Source organism: Osmerus mordax, chromosome 2 (assembly GCF_038355195.1).
Source record: "Osmerus mordax isolate fOsmMor3 chromosome 2, fOsmMor3.pri, whole genome shotgun sequence".
NCBI lineage: Eukaryota > Metazoa > Chordata > Actinopteri > Osmeriformes > Osmeridae > Osmerus > Osmerus mordax.
In genome coordinates, this window is record NC_090051.1 from 19,537,854 (window position 1) to 19,557,253 (window position 19,400).

General features: G+C 41.2%; 3 protein-coding genes across 3 annotated transcripts; 1 reads left to right on the forward strand and 2 right to left on the reverse strand.

Moving 5' to 3' along the window:
• Nucleotides 1-856: 856 nt before the first annotated feature.
• On the reverse strand, nt 857-4,952 carry LOC136967439 (glutamate-rich protein 6-like). Its single transcript, XM_067261220.1, has 12 exons — nt 4,846-4,952; nt 4,206-4,339; nt 4,007-4,095; nt 3,787-3,909; nt 3,408-3,545; nt 2,984-3,144; nt 2,612-2,673; nt 2,334-2,476; nt 1,998-2,077; nt 1,723-1,878; nt 1,297-1,525; nt 857-1,102 (listed from the first exon to the last, which is right to left on the reverse strand). The coding sequence occupies exons 1-12, from the start codon at nt 4,950-4,952 to the stop codon at nt 857-859; spliced, it is 1,668 nt and encodes a 555-aa protein (XP_067117321.1).
• Nucleotides 4,953-5,682: 730 nt separating this feature from the next.
• On the forward strand, nt 5,683-8,222 carry ednrbb (endothelin receptor type Bb). Its single transcript, XM_067261232.1, has 7 exons — nt 5,683-6,114; nt 6,238-6,350; nt 6,577-6,781; nt 7,116-7,256; nt 7,395-7,528; nt 7,617-7,725; nt 8,082-8,222. Exons 1-7 carry the CDS (start codon nt 5,683-5,685, stop codon nt 8,220-8,222), a joined length of 1,275 nt encoding a protein of 424 aa, XP_067117333.1.
• A 6,825-nt stretch (nt 8,223-15,047) lies between these two features.
• cnmd (chondromodulin) lies at nt 15,048-18,620 on the reverse strand. The gene is made up of 7 exons (XM_067261245.1): nt 18,592-18,620; nt 17,782-17,938; nt 16,957-17,097; nt 16,732-16,845; nt 16,378-16,531; nt 15,792-15,982; nt 15,048-15,272 (listed from the first exon to the last, which is right to left on the reverse strand). The coding sequence occupies exons 1-7, from the start codon at nt 18,618-18,620 to the stop codon at nt 15,048-15,050; spliced, it is 1,011 nt and encodes a 336-aa protein (XP_067117346.1).
• Nucleotides 18,621-19,400: the final 780 nt, after the last annotated feature.

Below are 19,400 nucleotides of genomic sequence, written 5' to 3' on the forward strand. Positions count from 1 at the left end.
ACTTTTTCGGTCTCCCCGTCCATTTGGCTACAATGCTGAGTGTCTTCCACATAGTACTCAACACTGCTGCTGTAAAGCGAACCTGTACCACCAAGCTGTTGCTCCAACTCTTGCACGTTTTCAACGGTGATTTCAAGAGATGATGACGATTTAGTGTGAACTAATGACGACGGTGGTCCCTCCTCATCTTCACAGCTGGGCCGTTGACTCATTGCAACAATGAATGATTTGCTTGAAATCTTACTTCAGAGTTTAAGGACTTCTGTTAATTTGTTTTCTTGGCAGCTGCATGTTGGTGCTTCCTGCTGTCATAGCAACATGAACGTCAATATGTCAACACAACATAGGCCTACTTATGATAATAATATAACTGTTACAGTGAAAATAAATGTATATATACATTTTTAATAAAAATCTATGCTAGTTTTGATTCCTTTTTATTTACTTTGAAAATGGAAGATGGACTTTTTGAGTACATATGCTCCTCTTGTGTTACAAGACCAAAATCCTCCTTGTGGCCTAGAACTAAATCAACAAAAATGCGCACAACATAAGCTTCCTACTAGAAAAGACACTACACCTGTAGTTTGTGCCAGTACTGTTTTTGTATTGAAAATGTGTTTAGATGTTTAAAGAGAAAAAATAATATTGCTGGAACTGACATTTTTGTGGCTATATAAATTTTTCTTTGGTGCAATATTTTTTATAGTTTGATTTTGCAGTAATCCAAAAAGTATTAAGATTAGATTACACTTTTTTATCATTCAATAGATTACTTCATTACTACAACTATTCAGAAGGTAACAGCAGTTAAAAAAACAACATGAAGGTTGTTTTATTTTCAGTCATTTCAGATTTATTTCGAGGCCATGAGTGCTTTCGTCCTCTGAGGTGACCTCAGTTTCTCCATTTGCCTCCTAAGCCTCTGCATCTGGGCAATAAGGCTGTATTGGGGTTTAATGTGGTGGGGATTTTCGGAGTGCTGGTAGGCCATGCAGGTCTGGATCCGGTCCAGCAGAGAGTAAATCTCCAGGCTTTTCATTTGGAGATGTCTCTGCAGGGTGTCTGGCCCCGGCATCAGAAGGCCCTCTGGATGAGTGAGCTGCATTGAAGAAAAAAAAAAACAGACCATTTGTAATGGAGCTTTTGTAATGGAGCTTTCTGTAATGTCTATGGGCTTCACAGCAACATAGTCCCATCTATCTGTTTGTTAAAACGTGTTTTCAATGCTGTCCCTTGCAATGGCTAACAAGGCTGTCATTGCCGCAAACTCAATTTACTACCATAGCAACCAACCTTGAGCTTGGAACCGACATTAAAACGCACTCTGTGCTGACGTGACGAGAAAGCGAGGAAGATGCGGTCCTGTGTCTGAATGCGGAGGCTGACATTGGAGTTCAGACCTAGACAGATAGGCTGGAAAGGAGGGGCTTGGATTTGAGGCTCAAGGTCTAACCAACTCCAGCGGCGTCTCAAAGCCCCCGTCTCGCTGCAACAGCAGCCTCCCACTGCAGTCAGGTTCACCCTTGAAACATGGATTATACACACTGTACTGTTTACACAGACTGTACTGTCTGTTGTACTGTTTACACCTTCTGTATTGTTTACACATACTGTACTGTTTACACAAACTCCAACGTATAAACATGACTGTCCATAATAAATAGGTTATATTCATCTTAACAGTGTCTCGTCTGTTTTGTATGTGTGTCAATATTTTACCATATGAGTCCATTGGGGTGATAGCATGTAGACTGACTCTTGGTAGTCAAAATGGCCAGCATTTTGGGTTCAGAGTCCTTGTCCTCCATGATAATGTAGGTGATGTCAGTAGCTTTCACAGAGGAGATTATGATGGCAGCCTTTCCCGATGGATAGCTTTATCTCCATTAAGAAGCATATTGTTTCTTATCATGAAGTTAGCGGCGAAGCCTCCTGTTATGTATTTCTCAGGTACACAGGCTTGCTCTCTTCATTAAGTCTAATTAAAAGGATACAACACATTACCCGTTCCATCTGGGTATAAAGCGATGAAAGGTTTGCCATCTGGATAAAGCCTTAAAATCACATGCTTTCTCTAGAGCCCAAACAAAATATGTCTCACTCGTTATAGATACAGCCTGTCATGAAAGACACTCATCAGAGTCTAATCAAACTGGCCTTGTCCTGCAACATCCCTTGGCCTAGAGGACTATAATTTTGCTCAATGCAGAGGCGGATGAACTGTCCTTTTGGTTAGACCTATCTGATTCCTTTTCACAAACGTATCATAGGAAAAGAGATCACGGGTTGTTTCTTGGCACTGTTGACAGTGTGTTGACACAGATTCATACCCTGTGCCGTGCATCTGTCTCCTTCTGAAGGGTGAAGAAGTTTGAGGTATCTATGATATCCATGTAGGGGAAATGTGGCTCCTCATGAAAAATCCAAACCTCATTGGACAATCTGTAGGAGATGGTTTTGATCTGCATTCCACCTGAGAAGATTGAAGGGAAATGCCAGAGTATTGACATTTAGTCCTGGAGAGATATGCTCAATATCTCATCCATCATTTATAATCATTTTATATAGTCTGCCTAATTCCTGTGAGAGTTCAAAGATTGACTTTTACCTGAGAAAAATCGATTCTGATTGCCTGTTTTCTGTACCCTCTGAAGCTCCCATTCCCGCAACCTAAAGCGAAAAATGGGTTGAAATGGATGTTGATTTCTCCACCAACAGAAGGAGAGGGCTAGATATTACACGGCTAGGCTTAAGAGCACACGGTACAAAATAAAGATCCCAAGCCACCTTCTTTTTGCAAAACTTAAACTTTGACGGAAAAGTAGTTCCCTCAGCGCACTGAACATTTTGGATTTAGGAGGACCAATTACACCAGAGTTGGCTGAGGCCTTTTATCACAGAAGTAGAGCCACTGGCTGTAGGGTGTTCAAATAGCTGGCATTAAAATGGACAGGGCACAACATCAATTAGACCCTCTCACCTCTGGTCTGCCCGCTCCTTTGCGACTCTCTTCTCCTTCTTGCTCATGAAGGGTGGGTGAGGGCCCACATCAATCTTCCTGTTCGCCTCAACAGCAGCTAATGCTCGCTCCTTTTCCAGCAGAAACTCCCTCATTTTCACTGCCCGCTCACAGCAAAAGATCTGGGGTGGAGGAAAGAAAATAGCAAGATCACATCAAAGCATTTCTATGGGTGGCATTCAGAGAGCTCTTAATTCAACTCATATCTACAATCTTAGCGGCGGGATGTGATGGGAACCAAGAGTCTTACGTGAAAAAAAAAGAAAAGAGAATGGAATCATTCCAGTCTCTCGTCGAAAATGAGATCAAAAGCCTTGGAGGAACCATTGTGGCTTGCATTGATTTGCTTTAAATGTATGGTCTGAAAGTAACAAGCAACACTTACAAACTCCAGGTCAGGATTATTTTCCAATTCCTCCCGACTTATAAAGGGCTTACTGGGCTGTTGGCAGTAGTCACACAAAACAAACTCTTCCCCTTCAGACGGCTTCCTTGGAGAGTCAGTAGTGGACACCTCTGGCCCCTGCATGGTAAATGAAAAGGCAAGGTCCACAATCTCTGTTGTATTTCTACCAAATAATTTGTTGTGATAAGTAGGTTCTGATTTATAATGACAATGATATATATGTTTTCTATTTAAAATGTTCCTGTATTCTTCATTTGTAGTTTTATATTGCATTTTGTGATTTTTATATGCGAGAGGTGCTGTACAAATAAACTTTATTTACTTACTTACTTACTATACAATTTAGTCTTTCATTTACCTTTTTAAAGAGAACGCTGGGTTGTTTAGACTCTGGCTTGTACGCCAGCAGGCTGGGGGGCCCTACGACTGGTATGTCATACTTCTCATCCCCAGTTGCAACATCCACATCTGTCTCTTCATTCTTACAGATAAACATTTTTTAGAATGTTTACCTGTTGTTGTGTCATGTACGTGCCAGTTTGAAGTTGTACTCTGTTACCACCATGTTGCAACTATACCTCTGTATCAGGACTAGTGATCCAATCCACCAAGTGTGTCAGCAATTTCTCTTCGGGCTCTGGCTCAAAGTTCTCGATTTTACTTTGAACTATTCAAAGAGAAATAATTAAGTGGAGGAGTTGACAGATGTTGAGTCATCCAGAGAGAGCTGTAGAAAGGAGTGACCCGTTCGCACCCAAACAGTCTGACAGTGACTACCTTGACAGCTGTCTGAGAGCTTCTGCTCCACCCACTCCCAGTCTGTCTGAGTGTTGGTGCTCACTATGGTGATTGCTCTGCCGTCCAGTGCGTGAACCTCAATGCACTCCGGTGAGATATTTTTTATAGTCGCGCTGGACCGGATAAGAGCACAAAGAGGTCTCTAAGCCGTGCAAACATTTTAAAGAACAGAATTTTCATATGTTTCATCCTGTTAATTAGTTCTAAATCATAAGTTTAGAAGAAAATGAATTCCCTTAAGTCATTGGTCTAAACCCATTAAGCCTAAATACCGTCCTACATTATTGATTTCTCATTCGAGCGCAGAGACCTGGCACGGCTTTGTTGTCTTTTCTCACCCACTGTAGCAAAAACAGGTTATAATTAAGGCTTCATGATATAACAATAAACATTTAGATCACAATTGCTTTAATAGTAGGCTATAACTGCACTTATTTTAAAGGCTAGTAACCCACCTTTCCCAAGTGGCCGTTGAGGAGGGTGGTTGTCACTAGTACCCTTCCTGATATAATCTGGTGCTATTTCAGACTTGCCAGAAAACGATGGGTGATTGTCAGTTACAATAGGCCTACCTGTGATTGGGTCTTGCCGATCGACACAAGATATTTGCGCCTCATGCCTTTGCACTTTCTCCGTCAGCGGCTGAAAGTCGGGAAGGTCATCGATGTCATGCTGCTTAGAGTGTGGCGCACCAGCATCTGAATGGCTTGATGGCGACAGACTCATTCTGACAGTCGATCTCTTCTTTACTTAGTTAGATTTGTTCACATGTGTTATTTTAGATTAATCCATGTGGCGTCTGCTAATAGACCTATGTTACATGGCAACAAATAATTAAAAAACGACAAGTTGCCTTTAGAACGAGCTTGGTTTTCATTCTAATCATAAACTCGACGTTCCTGTATGAATTTATCGTGGATAAAGTAATTTAGCTGATTTAGCTATGAAATACAGTAGGCCTTTGTTGCACAGCATTTTCTTGATCCTGATTATTTTTTTGGTGAGGTTAAAAAAACTGTTCAACTTGAGGAATGCCTGGACAATGATGCAATGCAAAGCGGTAGTCAACAAACTTCGGTATCTATCCAATTTAATGCGCCCAGGGCTGTGATTTCAGTGACAGAGTCATGAGTAACGTTTCCAATAAAATCTCATGCTATAAAATCCTCCTTCATGGATACATGTTTAGGTTCCAGACAGCAGGCTGCACCATCTGATGTGGTTGGAAGCTGAATCAATCTATTTGAAGGTAAACTGACACATTTTCAAAGTTTTATATCAATAGTTTAACAGATAAACATCCTTGCTTCTTGTTATGATCAATAAACCTAAGCTCTGCTTGATTAGGTTGTGGTAACTCTCAAGGCTGGAATGTGTGCTTTAATGATTTTCATTCTCATTTCCAGCTTGGTGCCTAGAGGAAACATTTTACAGCCTTTTGAGGAAATCATCAACAATGGGGATTGTAGCTCTCACTCTCTGTCTACTGCTCGCTAAAGGAATGATCCCAGTCACTACAGAGACCAATGATCAGCATTCACAACCATTCCCTGTAATTGAACTCTTCGAAACAGCATCTCCTGGTGTTTCAGCAATGCCAGAAAACTCTAAATCTAACAACTCTAGCCATGTATTTCAAGGTCCGGGCAAGAAAACATCACTCCCTCCAATGTGTTTACATTCTGCTGGAATTAGAGGCACATTCAAGTATATAAATACTGTAGTGTCCTTCCTGGTGTTTACAGTTGGTATAGTGGGAAATTCAGCCTTATTGAAAATCATTCATGAAAACAAATGTATGAGAAGTGGACCTAACATTCTCATTGCCAGCCTTGCTTTAGGAGACCTAATGCACATTCTGATAGATATCCCAGTCAATACTTACAGGGTAAGTTGGAAGTGGTGATTTTCATTTTTATTACTGCATTAACATCGCACATGTTACATACATTTTTGTCAATAACTTTGGAATCGAAGCAATAACAATACAATATTTCTTCTCTTGTCTTAGCTGATAGCTGAGGACTGGCCATTTGGTTTGGTGCTCTGTAAACTAGTGCCTTTTATACAGAAGACCTGTGTTGGAATTACTGTGTTGAGCTTGTGTGCTTTGAGCATTGACAGGTAAGAGTCTTATTACCTAGACTGTCAGAGACAGAATACAGATACAATCCTGTCTTGATCACCAACATGCTATCCTGTAATGTTGTCTGCTGATGTCTCCATTTATCCAAGCAGATTTGTCTTTGTGCAAGGCCATGAAATGTTTTGTTTTGATTGTGTGATGTTTTGTTTGATTGTTATGGACGAAAGCCCGTCTAGCCTCATAATTCTGCTATTGATTTTGTAGATATCGAGCCGTGGCATCCTGGAATCAAATCAAAGGCATCGGAGTGTCTATGTGGACAGCAATAGAAATAATTTTGATATGGGTTGTATCAACCATCCTGGCTGTGCCTGAAGTTGTTGGCTTTGATATGATAACAATGGACTATAAAGGACAGCATCTGAGAATCTGCCTGCTTCATCCCATGCAGACAACACAGTTCATGCAGGTACCATGTCAGTCCTCACAAAATGCTAAGCTATACAACAAACAGGTCAATGCTGTATGTGTTTGATTTTGTTTGTCTTTTGATTTCATATTCAGAGAGTGCAGCTTGTAAGGGACATAAAAAAGAAGGATTCTGTCATTTATGCTGTCAATGACAGCCCATTTTCTATTTCGTAAACCTCAGTCATTCCTAATCTATTTTCTTTCTTTTCTTTTTATTTCTCATGTCCAAAATGTGACTTTTACACACTATGAATGTGTATGCATTGACTTATATTAGCACAGTAGCTTTCCTTATTAACAGAAACCATGACTATCTTTGTATTGTTTTGCAGTTTTATAAAGCAGTCAAAGACTGGTGGCTCTTTGGATTCTACTTCTGCATGCCACTGGCATGCACAGCCGTTTTCTATGCAATGATGAGCAGGAAAATACTGAAGAAGACAGATAATACAATCAACGACCACACCAAACAGGTCAGTTTGAGCCCAGTAAAAGAAAAGCATGCTGTCTGTGAATGCTATGCACCCATGATAATTTAGCACGCACATATGAATGACTACCATGGTGTATACAGTAAAATCTCTCCAATCTTTCACTCTTTCTTTGTTCAGAGACGAGAAGTAGCAAGGACTGTGTTCTGCCTGGTGGTTGTGTTTGCTGTGTGTTGGTTACCTCTGTACCTCAGCAGAATCCTAAAACGAACCATATATGATGCGAAGGATCCCAACAGGTGTCAGTTATTGAGGTATGCTAGAACCATGCCCAGTACAGTCATCGATGAGGGTATTTGTCCTTCATGTCAGTGAATGTACCCAAATCCTTGTCTCTCCCAGTTTCTTTCTTGTCCTGGACTACATCGGCATCAATATGGCATCAGTGAACTCATGCATCAACCCTATCGCTTTGTACGTGGTCAGCAAAAAGTTCAAAACTTGTTTCAAGGTAAGATTGGAAATTGACATTTTTCACATGACACAATGACCCCTAATAGAGCCAGGTCAAATATGACAGTTGCAATACACGTTGTGTACACAGGCTGCAGGGACCGCTCTCACACAGTAACTTTTAACAACTAAACCTTTGTGGGCAATAGCTCAAGACAGATTCACATCCCTGGGAAACAGTGATCAGAGGTCACACACGAGCCTGACCGCTGACCCAGAGTGCACTCACAGGAGAAGAGTCTCTGTAGTGGACTGTGCCTTGTTACTGGCGTCTACGGATCCTCTTGAAACGTGAAACGGATTGAGGTGTGTGCTGTCATCCTCAGACGTACATTGTGTGCTTCTGTCCCTCAGGCATGTCTGTGCTGTTGGTGCACAACACCTGGACTAGTGATGCATGATGAGGTGCAGTCTATCATGAAGTCTAAGGTGCATGAGCCGGGCTCTGAGAACGGCAACGACAAAGCACAGAGAACGCTGGAATGTTTGACATGACAGATGTGTTCTACTCAAGTGCTATCCTGTCTCTCACTGTGATACTGTATTGGGATGTGATTTTATTATTTGAGGGAAGCCTCAATGGGACTTTAAATCACATCTGGATGATACTGTCACAATGACTTATTTAATTTCATTCTGTTCATGTTTTTCTGTGATATATTTGACCACTAATTATGAAGCAACTTATTAAAACTATGTAGAGTTTATGTGCCTGATGTGTATTGTAGTCTGTTCCTCGCAAAGTTTGCTCATTAGATTGCTCATCTGTTTCAGGCTTAGGAAATGGTGAATTGTAATTGATAACAAAAGTACCATTGAGTCAGTGTCTGTTGAGAGACTTTCAATAGAACATCTGCTTTTAGCATGAGCAACACAGACATAGTGAGACTCCTCTGACTATTGCCCCCCAGGCCTTGACTCACTCCAAGTCATTACCTCATGTTTTGACAACAACAAACCTTGTCTTACATATTAAAGCTCTGAAATGGCTGTTTTAAGCAGTTGTTTACTTGGAAAACCTCAATTCACAAAGGGAGATCATTTGTGGCTTGTCGCTTTTTTTCTTCTAGGTTCAATCATACACAACACGGTCTCTCAGGAATGTCACAGCAAAACAAAATATCAAACTAATGATAATCTATACATAGCTTATAACAATTATTTGTTTATTTGTTCATGCTAATACCAGAAAAATGTCCAGAAAATTATTGGGACATGAATGTACATTTGCCAATCTGAAAGTGACTGACAAAGCTTCCCACTCACATTGACGTAATATGTGTGTGTTGTGCCTTTGACAGAGTTCACAATCATAGAGAAAAAATATCAAATTGAAGCCACTGGTGGGTTCTGTCTTCGCTGCTGAATGACTGATTGATGGTGGCCTATTTTTAATGCATTGTTAAATGTGTAATGCATGGAGACACTTTATAAAAGACCTGTGAGAGGGAAAGGAAGAAAACGGAGATGACAGAATGAGGTCAGAAGGAAGTGAGGGAGGGGGAGAGTTGACTACCTGATAGGTCTCCCTGTCACAGGACAAGGCAAACAAAGATGGCAAGGTTTTCCTCCACCTCCCCTTATCAATCTATGGATTTATTTTATTTATCCAGGCATGAGGTTTTGTCATGAAGTCATTTTTTGGTGTTTTGGTAAAGACAATTGCATGTAATACTAATTGCATGTAAGAATTAATTAAAGCAAGTGATCTTAAGTAAGTGATTTAATGTAAGTTTTAATCATTAACCCAATCTCAAATCCATCATGTAACACATACGTATTTGAAACAAACCTATATACATTCATACATAGATTTGAATTCTGAGCCGTTATGCAAAAATTATTCACAATGTGTAAATATGCTTGTTTTTCTTTTGTTTACGCCTCTGCTTGCATCCACATATCAACCACTAGGTTGCACTAAAGATTAATTCAATTTAATTAATCTAAGAGGTGAGAAAAGCCTCAAAAGAAAATGAAAAACATAAATTCCCTGACAACATCAATGTTAATTATCTGAATCCTCAAAATGATTTTAATCACTGGGTTTGTTAGCGAAATCACAATTGTAATCACGCAATTACAAGCTTGTTTGAACATCTCCTTCACAATGTGGATGTTGGTAATTCAAGTCTCTAGAAAAAATGCAAATAGAAGAAGAAGTCAGTGGCATGTTCTCCAGTCCACACAGCTTTATTACTGCTTCAGACTCCTGTTTTCTGTCCTCTCCTACAGTGGACTGGTACAGCCCTGCTGGTACAGCCCTGCTGGTACAGCCCTGCTGAGATGCAGCTTTGCAACACAATATAATTGTGTTGTTTGATATCTAGCTGAATATTAGCATCTCAGAACATCTCATCCAAGCGTAATAGTGCATACAGTTCGGATACATTTGTTGAAGCAGTTGGTGACAGCATTAGGATTATACAAGATTATTTATTTATTTGCTAGACAGGTCTATTTTCGGGTTATCCCCATTTAACAGTGGTTTTAATAATTAGCTTTTTATTCATTGTCATGGATTTTTCTTTTTCTCTATTGCCTACTGTCTATGTCTTTGTAATTACCCAATGCTGAGCATTGTTTTGACACAGCAAATGCCAGTACACATCCTAACAAATGCTAACAAATGGTGTGGTGCTACCATGCCTCCCTGCAGTGTGAACTCATGACTGGCAGATGACATTGAGACAATCATGGTCTTCAGTCCCCAGAGTGGCTGACGTCAGAGTCAACTTCTGTGTGAGAGCAGTTGTCTGAGAGCGTCTCTGAGTAATCTCTAAACACACAAGACCCAGATAGGACTCTTCATGCTGATGCCAAGACTCCCCAGACTGTGGGTTTAATTAAACACTGTGAAATTAATTAATCAGCAGGGTGGCAGGTAAAGGGACTGTTCACTGCAACCACTCACACAGCCCAGACAAGCATTTCATGTGCAGTGACAGTTATTAATTTGCTGTATGTTTTATTATAGTGCATCATTATATATTGACGTAGGGAATACTAGAAGATCAAAACAAAGGTTTTGGCATGAATTTTTTGTGTGCAAATTATCAAAATAAAAGCTCCCAGAAATCAAAGTATAAACCTGTGTTTGATCTGTTCTATAAATTAATTAAAAATTTCAGTTCTGTATAATAATTTGGTGCAAATTAGATGGAAATGAGATAAAATATTCATTTAGTTATCTGGGGAATCTGCCTGGAGGGCTTTTTAGTCTTCAGTCTGGCTCAAAATGCTGTCCATATGGCAATTATGTACAGTAGTGTTGCAGGAGGATTGGTCTGATGCCTACTGGCAGAGAGGAGTCTGCCTGTGACAAACTGCTTCTAGGATCTGATGTGAGTTGAGGAAGATAATGAGGCTGTTGTAATCCTTAAGTACAGCGCCTGCCCCTGGGGTGACATATCTAAGCACCAAGGTTCTCATTGTTGCACGTGCTGCAGAGGATTAAAAAAACACATTTACTTTCTTCTTCATAAACTTTGTCAGTACATCCAGCAACACTTTAGAAAACTTGTGCTTTCATGGTGTAAGCCTCTTGACATTGGTGCGGAGGAGCTAGCTTTTGTGATGATTTTTGCCAATGCACATACAGAACAGGAGGCAAAACAGAGGGGAGTTTTCAGAACACTGAGAAGCCCAAAAAAACAATCATATTAAATTGCACCTTCATTGGAACTGTCACTCACAGAAAATACTTTTTTTTCTTCTTAAAAAAAAAATTAACAACCACAAATGGTGGTACCAAAATGAAGCTGAATGTGTTTTCTCTGTTGGCTGGTTACTTAAACCTCCCTCAAACAAGTAAACGCTATTCCACTGGCTGGTGACTTCTCTGAAGTCACATTGCTGTTTGGAAACTACCCCCCACACAGCCATTCCTATTATAAAGACCCCCGCCACAAATCATACACAATCCTCTACAATGGCCAGTTTACACCTACACTACACCTACTCAAAGGTTTAACGTTCAAGAGAAACAAATTCACTGAGCGAGACAGGCAAAGTCCAGGTAGTGAAGAGTGGACAACATTCACAGAGTAATGCTGGCGACAGGGATGATTTCAACCTTGTTTCATTTCTTACAGTACTAATATATTTCTCTGGACGCAAGCAGATCAATATAAGCTATTTACAGTTTAACTCACTGAAATAAACAAGGCTGGACTCCTTGAACCGAACCAGCAGTCATTTAATTAATGGGCATTTGGGGCTTGCATACTAAATAAGAGAGAGAGAAGGCTGCCACCATAGCCTGAGGCAGGAAAACTTGAGAGAGAATCTGGCAAACAGCAGGGAGAATCAGACTACTGGGCAGAGCTGCTAGTGGTTACTGAACCATGGGATTAAAAAGCATTTAATCCATGTACCAAAACCATGCTCATTCCAACCATACCAGGGACAAGGATCATAAAAAGTGTAGTTGGCTATGTTGATATTTCCATGGCAAAATTCATCTTGTGTTACAGGATTTTCTGAAAATGCCAGCAACAATAAAAAGCATTTCAGTGCTCTCTAGCGTAAAAACATAATGAGCAGGCCTAAAAGGTTTTCTGTGTACTGGTTTAGGTGCAAAGCGAACTGTCACTCCTGCCTATTCTATTCATGTCTGACTGTAATGGCAAACATGCAATCAAATGTAGAGAGTGCATGCACGAGTGGTTCACTTCACACTGCTAATGCCTCAAAGGCTCGAACAAGCAGTTTTCTGACAGGTTATATTCCCATGTATTCATGATGAGATCCAGTGAGTGTGGAAGCTTGATTAGTCAGACTATATGTGCAACAATAAATCATTAGGCTAAGGCATGTCTGCTCCATAGGATGGAGATTGGTGCCAGTTGAAACCCCCCCCGAGAAAATAGGAGCAATTTGAGCTTGTGGTCATGCGGCTTCACCAATGGCGGCTGCAGCACATTGCCAGCCTGTCCTTGTTTTGATGGACAGTGATGAAAGCACAGGTGGATGTGAGAAGTGAGCAGAGCTCCCCCCACGCCGGGCAGCTGTGGACTCCTTGTCTATGGTTTCCCATTAGCACAGGAGAGGAGGTTCGCAGTCTGGCTGCTGGGCACAGCGGGTCAGTGCTCACAAAGCTCTGTTTGTTCCCTGGTCTTCAGGGCTCCCTGGGTAAGCATGGCTCCAGTGGTGAGACAAACAAAAAGGCGCCACTGTCTCCCACACTGGAGCTGCTCCTCCAACACATTTGTCTCTTCCCCTCAACAGGGGTACATTTCTCTCTTTAGAAAGGGGATGGCAAAAGGAAACAAGTTTTTCAAAAACACGGCCTCAGGATATACAAACTTCTGTTATTCTGGGCAATGGATTTTTCTCAGTTTAAATGGCTTTTTTTTTTTTTTTTGCTTCTGGTGATGTTTTTCCTTTCTTCTTTGTGAGTTTTCCCTCTTCTTGTGTCTGGCTTTCCTTGGAGTCAGACATAGTTCTCTGTCTTTAGTTCTTTGTCTATAGTATATATTCAGGAGAAGAGTAGGGAGGAAACCGCTGACAGAAACAGGACATACAATATTTTACTCAGGTCTGAATTACTTGAGGACCATCGTTTATGACACCGAATTTCCATTGAGACCATTCTGAGATCCAATGGGGTCAAAATGATCAATTAAACATTTCATGCTACCTCTTGCTTTCACATACAGCGTCAGGCTGGGATTTGAAAAGATGAAATAAAGTGCGGTCTTGCCTAGTCTTGCTCTGGCTGTCAGGTCAGAGATTCGACGTGGTGCTGCAATCTGCAGTCCAAGTATAACTCCATTATTGAGGGGACCTTAAAATGGGAGCCGTGTGACACACAGCGGGTTGATTTAGTTTAATGACCATGACAGTGACAGCGCTGTGATGGAAATTGGACTCCCCCTGCAAATTTACATCACTTCAGGGTACTTGGGGCTCTTTTAGCGGCTGCACTCCAGAGCACGAGCCATCAGGAGGTCCTGGATATGTCATGCTTGTCACCTTCCTTTAAGTGCATCTGCAGACGTGGGAGGGGGATTAATATTATATAGCCTACGGAGGCACAGGGACTGTCTTATCAGCACTGCAGATGTGATAAGCACCTCCACCCCTATGAAAAATCAGGAGAGATCTCCTCGCATGGAGACAAGCATCTCTTTGTGTTGTTCCTTCACACTTCCTGGTTGCCTTCGATGCGGTTTGGGCGGCAGCGGCGCTGTGATGCCACGTTGCTCGTGCTCTGATGGACGTGAGTGCTGCTGTGTCAGATCAGCTTGATCTCAATGTGGCCCTTTTCAATTATTTAGGGAGTTGGAAAATGATACGGATATGGATCTGATTTCTTTTTATTTCAAAGATAGAGGAAATGTCTGAGATGTGTGCTACAATATAGGAAGGTAGGTAGGTGGGTAAGTGGGTGGGTGGGTAGGTACGAATTAATCCCAGCGGAAATGGCAGAATTACAGCAGTCCAAATAAAAAGAAATCAAAGTAAAAGGGATTTTTTCAAATGCAAGCTGGGATGGATTTTCATTATGTTACATGGCTTAGTCTTTCCCCTATGTTCTTGTTTTTTTATTGAAATGTCACTTTTACTATACTGTCCCTCACGGATGCTCTGACACTCATCTCACATTAGTTCACATCAATGGAGATGTCAACGTGCACAAATGGCACTGCCCTAACCTGGTGTTGGTTTGTGAGAGGAAGTTGTAGTAACCACTGCTGTCACATCAGTTTGTACTGAAGGACCCAGCAGGCCCCAAAAAACAAAATGACATGAAATGGATTGATCTCCAGGACATGAAGAACACTGTGTACTGTACTTGTCATTACTGTATGTATACCATGCAGTCATGTAAGATGTACATCATTTTTATTAAGCATTTGCGTAGCCTTTGCACCCATTTCCATACATTCCATCAAATACCGTGCAGTGCTTGAAGCATTGGTATGTAGTTAATGTTTTTTGTAAAAGACAGAGATTAATAGGGTATGTGGTTACTTGCAAATCTAAATCTAAATCTACCAACTGTGATTCTTACTTGTTCTCTCCAAAGTCTGTTTTCTCAGCCTGCTGAAAGAGAGTACGTGTTTTATATGCTAAATATTGTCTCAAGGGTCCAGGTGTAAATTTGTCTTAGCTGGCAGATTCTCACTAATGCTCTGTGGTCCCTGTTACATGCTAACAAGCTAAACTTGTCTGCTACATCAGGTATTTACAACCAAACACCATGTTACAAAATAAATATCTGCATATAAATACACCATTGTGGAGCCTTAACTTTAGAGACATTTGGCATATTTGGCTTAATTGGTCCATTTAGGAGGAGAAAAGTGTATGCCCTCACAGAATACCTAATATGCGGGCCACCCACCAACGGCAAGGCAGAATCACTCTGCAGGCTACCTGGCAACCTCTGTAGTTGTAAGGCCAGGGCCAGTGGCCGCCCAGGGGCTCACATATCCTCTGACAGTGGGTGTAGCTGCGTCGGCATTCCGTGCAGCAGATCCCTCGATGGTCCAGCATGGGGTCAAAGGTCATGGTGCCTTCATCTCCATCCTGACTGCGCTGTACATAACAAGAGGTACATAATTCAGGTTTGTGAAGGTAAGTTTATCCAATACTGACTTCATTATCTAAGAAAGCCTGTTTATTCACTCACAAAAGTAGTTCAGTGCTTTAGCAAGCTAATTAATTGCAGCAAGCAATTTTCTCACCCTTTCGTGAAAGAGGGCTATAAACATTAGATGGCAGCTATCACCTCTGCTTGTGACCTGAAATTGCAGCTGTTAATTTAACACCTACTCACCCACAACACCTACTGTAGATGAGTGGGCTTTCTTTTGCAAACTTCTATATAACAGCTGTTGTGCTGAATTTTAAATTATGTGAATGTGTTATATAGTTTACCCTGGAATGGGATTTGTAAACTTGTGCTTAATTGAGATGTTATGAATTCATAATGGTTTTCTTTAGGGGTAGCTTACAGGCTTTGAATAAAAGTTCATGTGAATTAAATATCTCATCTGGAAAATGTTACATTCTTGCAGTCAACACTTGCAGTGACAAAAACTCTCTTTTAGTTACATGATAGGGGTTTTCTGGGTTGAAGCCTGACCCCACGGCGGAGGCTAACCCCCCCTCATCCTCCACCGCCCTTTTGGAGGTGCTGTTCTCCACACGGCCCACGGTGTTCCTCTCCTCTGCAGCAGTCTCAAACTCCTCCATGTCAAACTGACGCTTGGCACGCTGGGTGTCTCTCTTTCTCCTCTCCCCATCTGTTCAGGCAGTCACACATGGGGACATGGATACTGGGTCAACATCCACCAGACACCATACATGTCCACAGAGCACACTACTCCATAGCTTCCACTCTGCTGAATAATTGAATTAGCTGCACCGATATCAAGATTTCTTGCATATTTCAAGATCATTGCTTTTTAATGTGGCACAGGAGTTTTTGTATGTAAGTCTGTATACAGCAAGTGAGTTTACGATGTTAACCCTAACCCTAAAGTGTGACAACCTGTGCAGTACACCACTGACCCCTAAATAAGAGACAAATCTTCTAGGCATAGCAAACAGGTCAGGTGCATAACAAGTGTTAGTTCATATTTTGGGAGGATTTCCACACTCTTATCATAGTAATAAAATGGAGAAAAAAGAAAGGTACCTTTATGATAGGTTGGTTGGAGCCAGAAGATGGGAAGTCCTCCACAGTGGTCCAGGATGGTGGTGCTCAGAAAACTGGTGTCCTTCAGAGGGTGGTCCGCAGCCATCCAGATAAGAGACTCATCATCAAACTTTACTGGCATGATGTCATCCGTCTGGCACCATAAGAGACACTTAATGAGTCCAACCTCACAAGGGCATTGATTGTATTTATATGGGCATCATTTCTCCATGAGCTATATAATGCTGTATTAATGCAGGTTAATGAATATACTAAAAGCTTTAGTAGTTAGGAATATCAACATGTGTTTAATAAAATTCTAGTATCATATGAATGTCCACAGAGCAACAGTACCAGGTCAAACATCAATGACTGCTTGTTAAAAGAGTCCACGTCTGGAAGGCTGGCTTTGACTTGCGATTTAATATAGCACTTCTGTCCTCCAGAGAAGTGTATTCCAGTGATTCCCTGCATCAAGTCACAGACATGGCATGTTTACACTCACAACTTTGCTACTTTCCTAAGCACATGCCAAGTCTCCGCTGGACTACTTTGGGAGGTGGGAAAATAAAGACTCACAATGTGGAAGTCATGGATCTCCACGGCCTCGTCGCTCCCACTGCCAGTTCGAAACCTTTCGAGGTTATTATCTGAATCGATCTCCATGGTTCCCTCCTTTACCTTTCCGTTAATGCTCATGCTATAGCGAACATTGTACACCTGCTACGATCAAAGTCGAATGTTACAAAGTTATGCACATGCATTGATTTTAACAGTTGCAAACTACTGTATGGCAACAATTGCAGTCTTCACCCCAATTCCCATGATACAGTTGAGTATCCTGAGTGTACTCCCATGCTACACTTAAAAGGGCCGTCCAATCACCGTTGATTTGAATAGAGCACCTCGGTGGAAGAGAGCAGACCTTGACAGAAATCTATCCTGAGATGTTTGCCCTACAGGTGAGCTCATTAGAACACAAATAAATATTCAAGCACCTTTAATGAGACAGACCATAGTCGCATTCCAAAATTATTCACAAAGAGAAATATGGCTGGAGTGATTCATACTCCGAATGTCACTGAAAGATAAAACAAATCAAAGTATTGTGGGCCTATTCAAGATAGTCCTCAAAATAATGTTTTGCGAATACGGTCTTGGTCTAAAATGTCAGTAATATATATTTATATACAATATACCGTACACTTGTTTAGAGCTGTATGCAACCTGAATGTGATCATTAGGAGGACTGTAGTGTTACACCTTTTGGTCCCAGGGTTTCAGGTAGACCACTAAACTAGTTTACAGAAAGTATTTCGTGTCAGAAGAAGATATGAGTTAAAGTAACCTTACCTGTCCAGCATGCATATTTTTATACGTCTGGTAATAGATAAGGTATCTTACACTTCTGTCACTTCCTTTCCATAGGTAGAAAGCTCCGATGGCTCCGCAAAACATCAGTATTGCACCGATAACGAGAGCGGCACCACCAAACCACAGTTGACGACCAAATGCGGCGGGAGACCGTGTCCCGCTGTATGTCTTTGCAAAGGTTAGAATTCTGAATGAGCAACAGTAAGGCAACAACAACAAGCTGTGCATCGTGATGTCAATTGGTAATAGGACTAGGCCTACCACAGTGCAAATCAACGTAATCTTGCTGAAAAAAGCTTTAACAACTCTTAATTCATTTTAGAACGTAACTTTGTTTTATTCAGTTGAATTTTAGTTACCGTTGGCATGCATTGCTCGAAATCCTGCGATCCAGCAGTAGCTACTTTTTCCGATGTCTCTCTCATGGTGCTGTCTGTAGGTATTTTAGCCGCAGATGTTGACTCTTTGGCCGGTAAATCCACACAGGACCAGATTCGCTATTAAGGTGAGAGTGACGTGCAACTGAAGGAACGAAGTAGGAATTCATAGTTGCAGGATTTCTGTGGCTATTTGTGCACGGATATAAGCCTTTAACTCAAAGCCTATATCCCATCACAGACATATGGTGCATTTCCCTTAGTGTTCTTTCTGGTCTAGCCCATCACAAGTGTTTTCACACATTCCTGTTAGAGTAGAACTTTGTTGACATGACCCTGACAACAACAAAAAACTAAGTAACAGGTAGCTTACAACATACTTAGTCCTATATAGATCTGCCAGATCTGCAGCCAGGGACTGTCACCTCTTTGCTCCAATTCACACATTTAGTGCATCTCTAACTGCGTAGGTGTGAATTTGACCACCTCCATCGTCAGCCAAACATACATAATTCGAAATGACGACTGCTGCCCTTTTGCCCTTCATCCTAGAAACACCAGTCCCTTGACCTGCGTGGTAGTGCATGCAGTACAGTAGCTGACAGTGCACATAGCTGCTTTTAACACAGGAAGCTGTCGGTTTCAGTGTTCTTTCAGACAATGTTTTGGAACGGACACGTGCACGTACCCCAGACACATGAATGCAACACAACACACAGCAACACACAACACACAGCAACACACTGATAAATTGTCCTATAAATTATTTCTCAACCAGGTATGGTTTATGAACTGTCGGTGTCAGTTCTGATGACTATCATTCCCTTTAAAACTCAAAAATAAGACTTTACTGTTTTGGAAATAAAACAACAAAAAGCTGAACAAAAAGTGCCATAGAGCTGCTTCGTCTAAGACTTGGATGTGAACAGCCAGAGCCACAGTTGCTTGGAAACAGGTAGACGGACACATTTCCCAAGGGTGATTGGTAAGCTGTTGCCAATCTGAGGGGTGAAGTGATTTTTCGACCTTACAAAAATATTCTACTAGTAAGAACATTTCATTAGCTACTCAAAACGGTGAGTGCAAATGAAGGTGGAAAAAATCCCCAAGGCTGGAAACATGAGATTGCCCTGTGTTTATTTTTGCTGGAGGTGTGATTGTTAAAGTTGCATACTGCATTATCCTCTCAAGCCAAATTTGCGGGGAAAGCACTGAGCAAACTAATTGAGGTTATGTGCTTGATAAATATTTTGATAAAGTTAGAATGGATAC

Coding starts and splice junctions, on each gene's coding strand:
- LOC136967439 (XM_067261220.1), bottom strand. CDS start 4,952: ATGAGTCTGTCGCCATCAAGCCATTCAGATGCTGGTGCGCCACACTCT. Junction 3,910..4,006: donor TCACTAGTCCTGATACAGAG/GTATAGTTGCAA, acceptor TTTATCTGTAAG/AATGAAGAGACAGATGTGGA. Junction 1,103..1,296: donor ATGTCGGTTCCAAGCTCAAG/GTTGGTTGCTAT, acceptor TCTTCAATGCAG/CTCACTCATCCAGAGGGCCT.
- ednrbb (XM_067261232.1), top strand. CDS start 5,683: ATGGGGATTGTAGCTCTCACTCTCTGTCTACTGCTCGCTAAAGGAATG. Junction 6,782..7,115: donor AGACAACACAGTTCATGCAG/GTACCATGTCAG, acceptor ATTGTTTTGCAG/TTTTATAAAGCAGTCAAAGA. Junction 7,529..7,616: donor AACAGGTGTCAGTTATTGAG/GTATGCTAGAAC, acceptor TGTCTCTCCCAG/TTTCTTTCTTGTCCTGGACT.
- cnmd (XM_067261245.1), bottom strand. CDS start 18,620: ATGGAGGTGGTCAAATTCACACCTACGCA. Junction 16,846..16,956: donor AGATCCATGACTTCCACATT/GTGAGTCTTTAT, acceptor GACTTGATGCAG/GGAATCACTGGAATACACTT. Junction 15,983..16,377: donor CCAACCAACCTATCATAAAG/GTACCTTTCTTT, acceptor CTGCCTGAACAG/ATGGGGAGAGGAGAAAGAGA.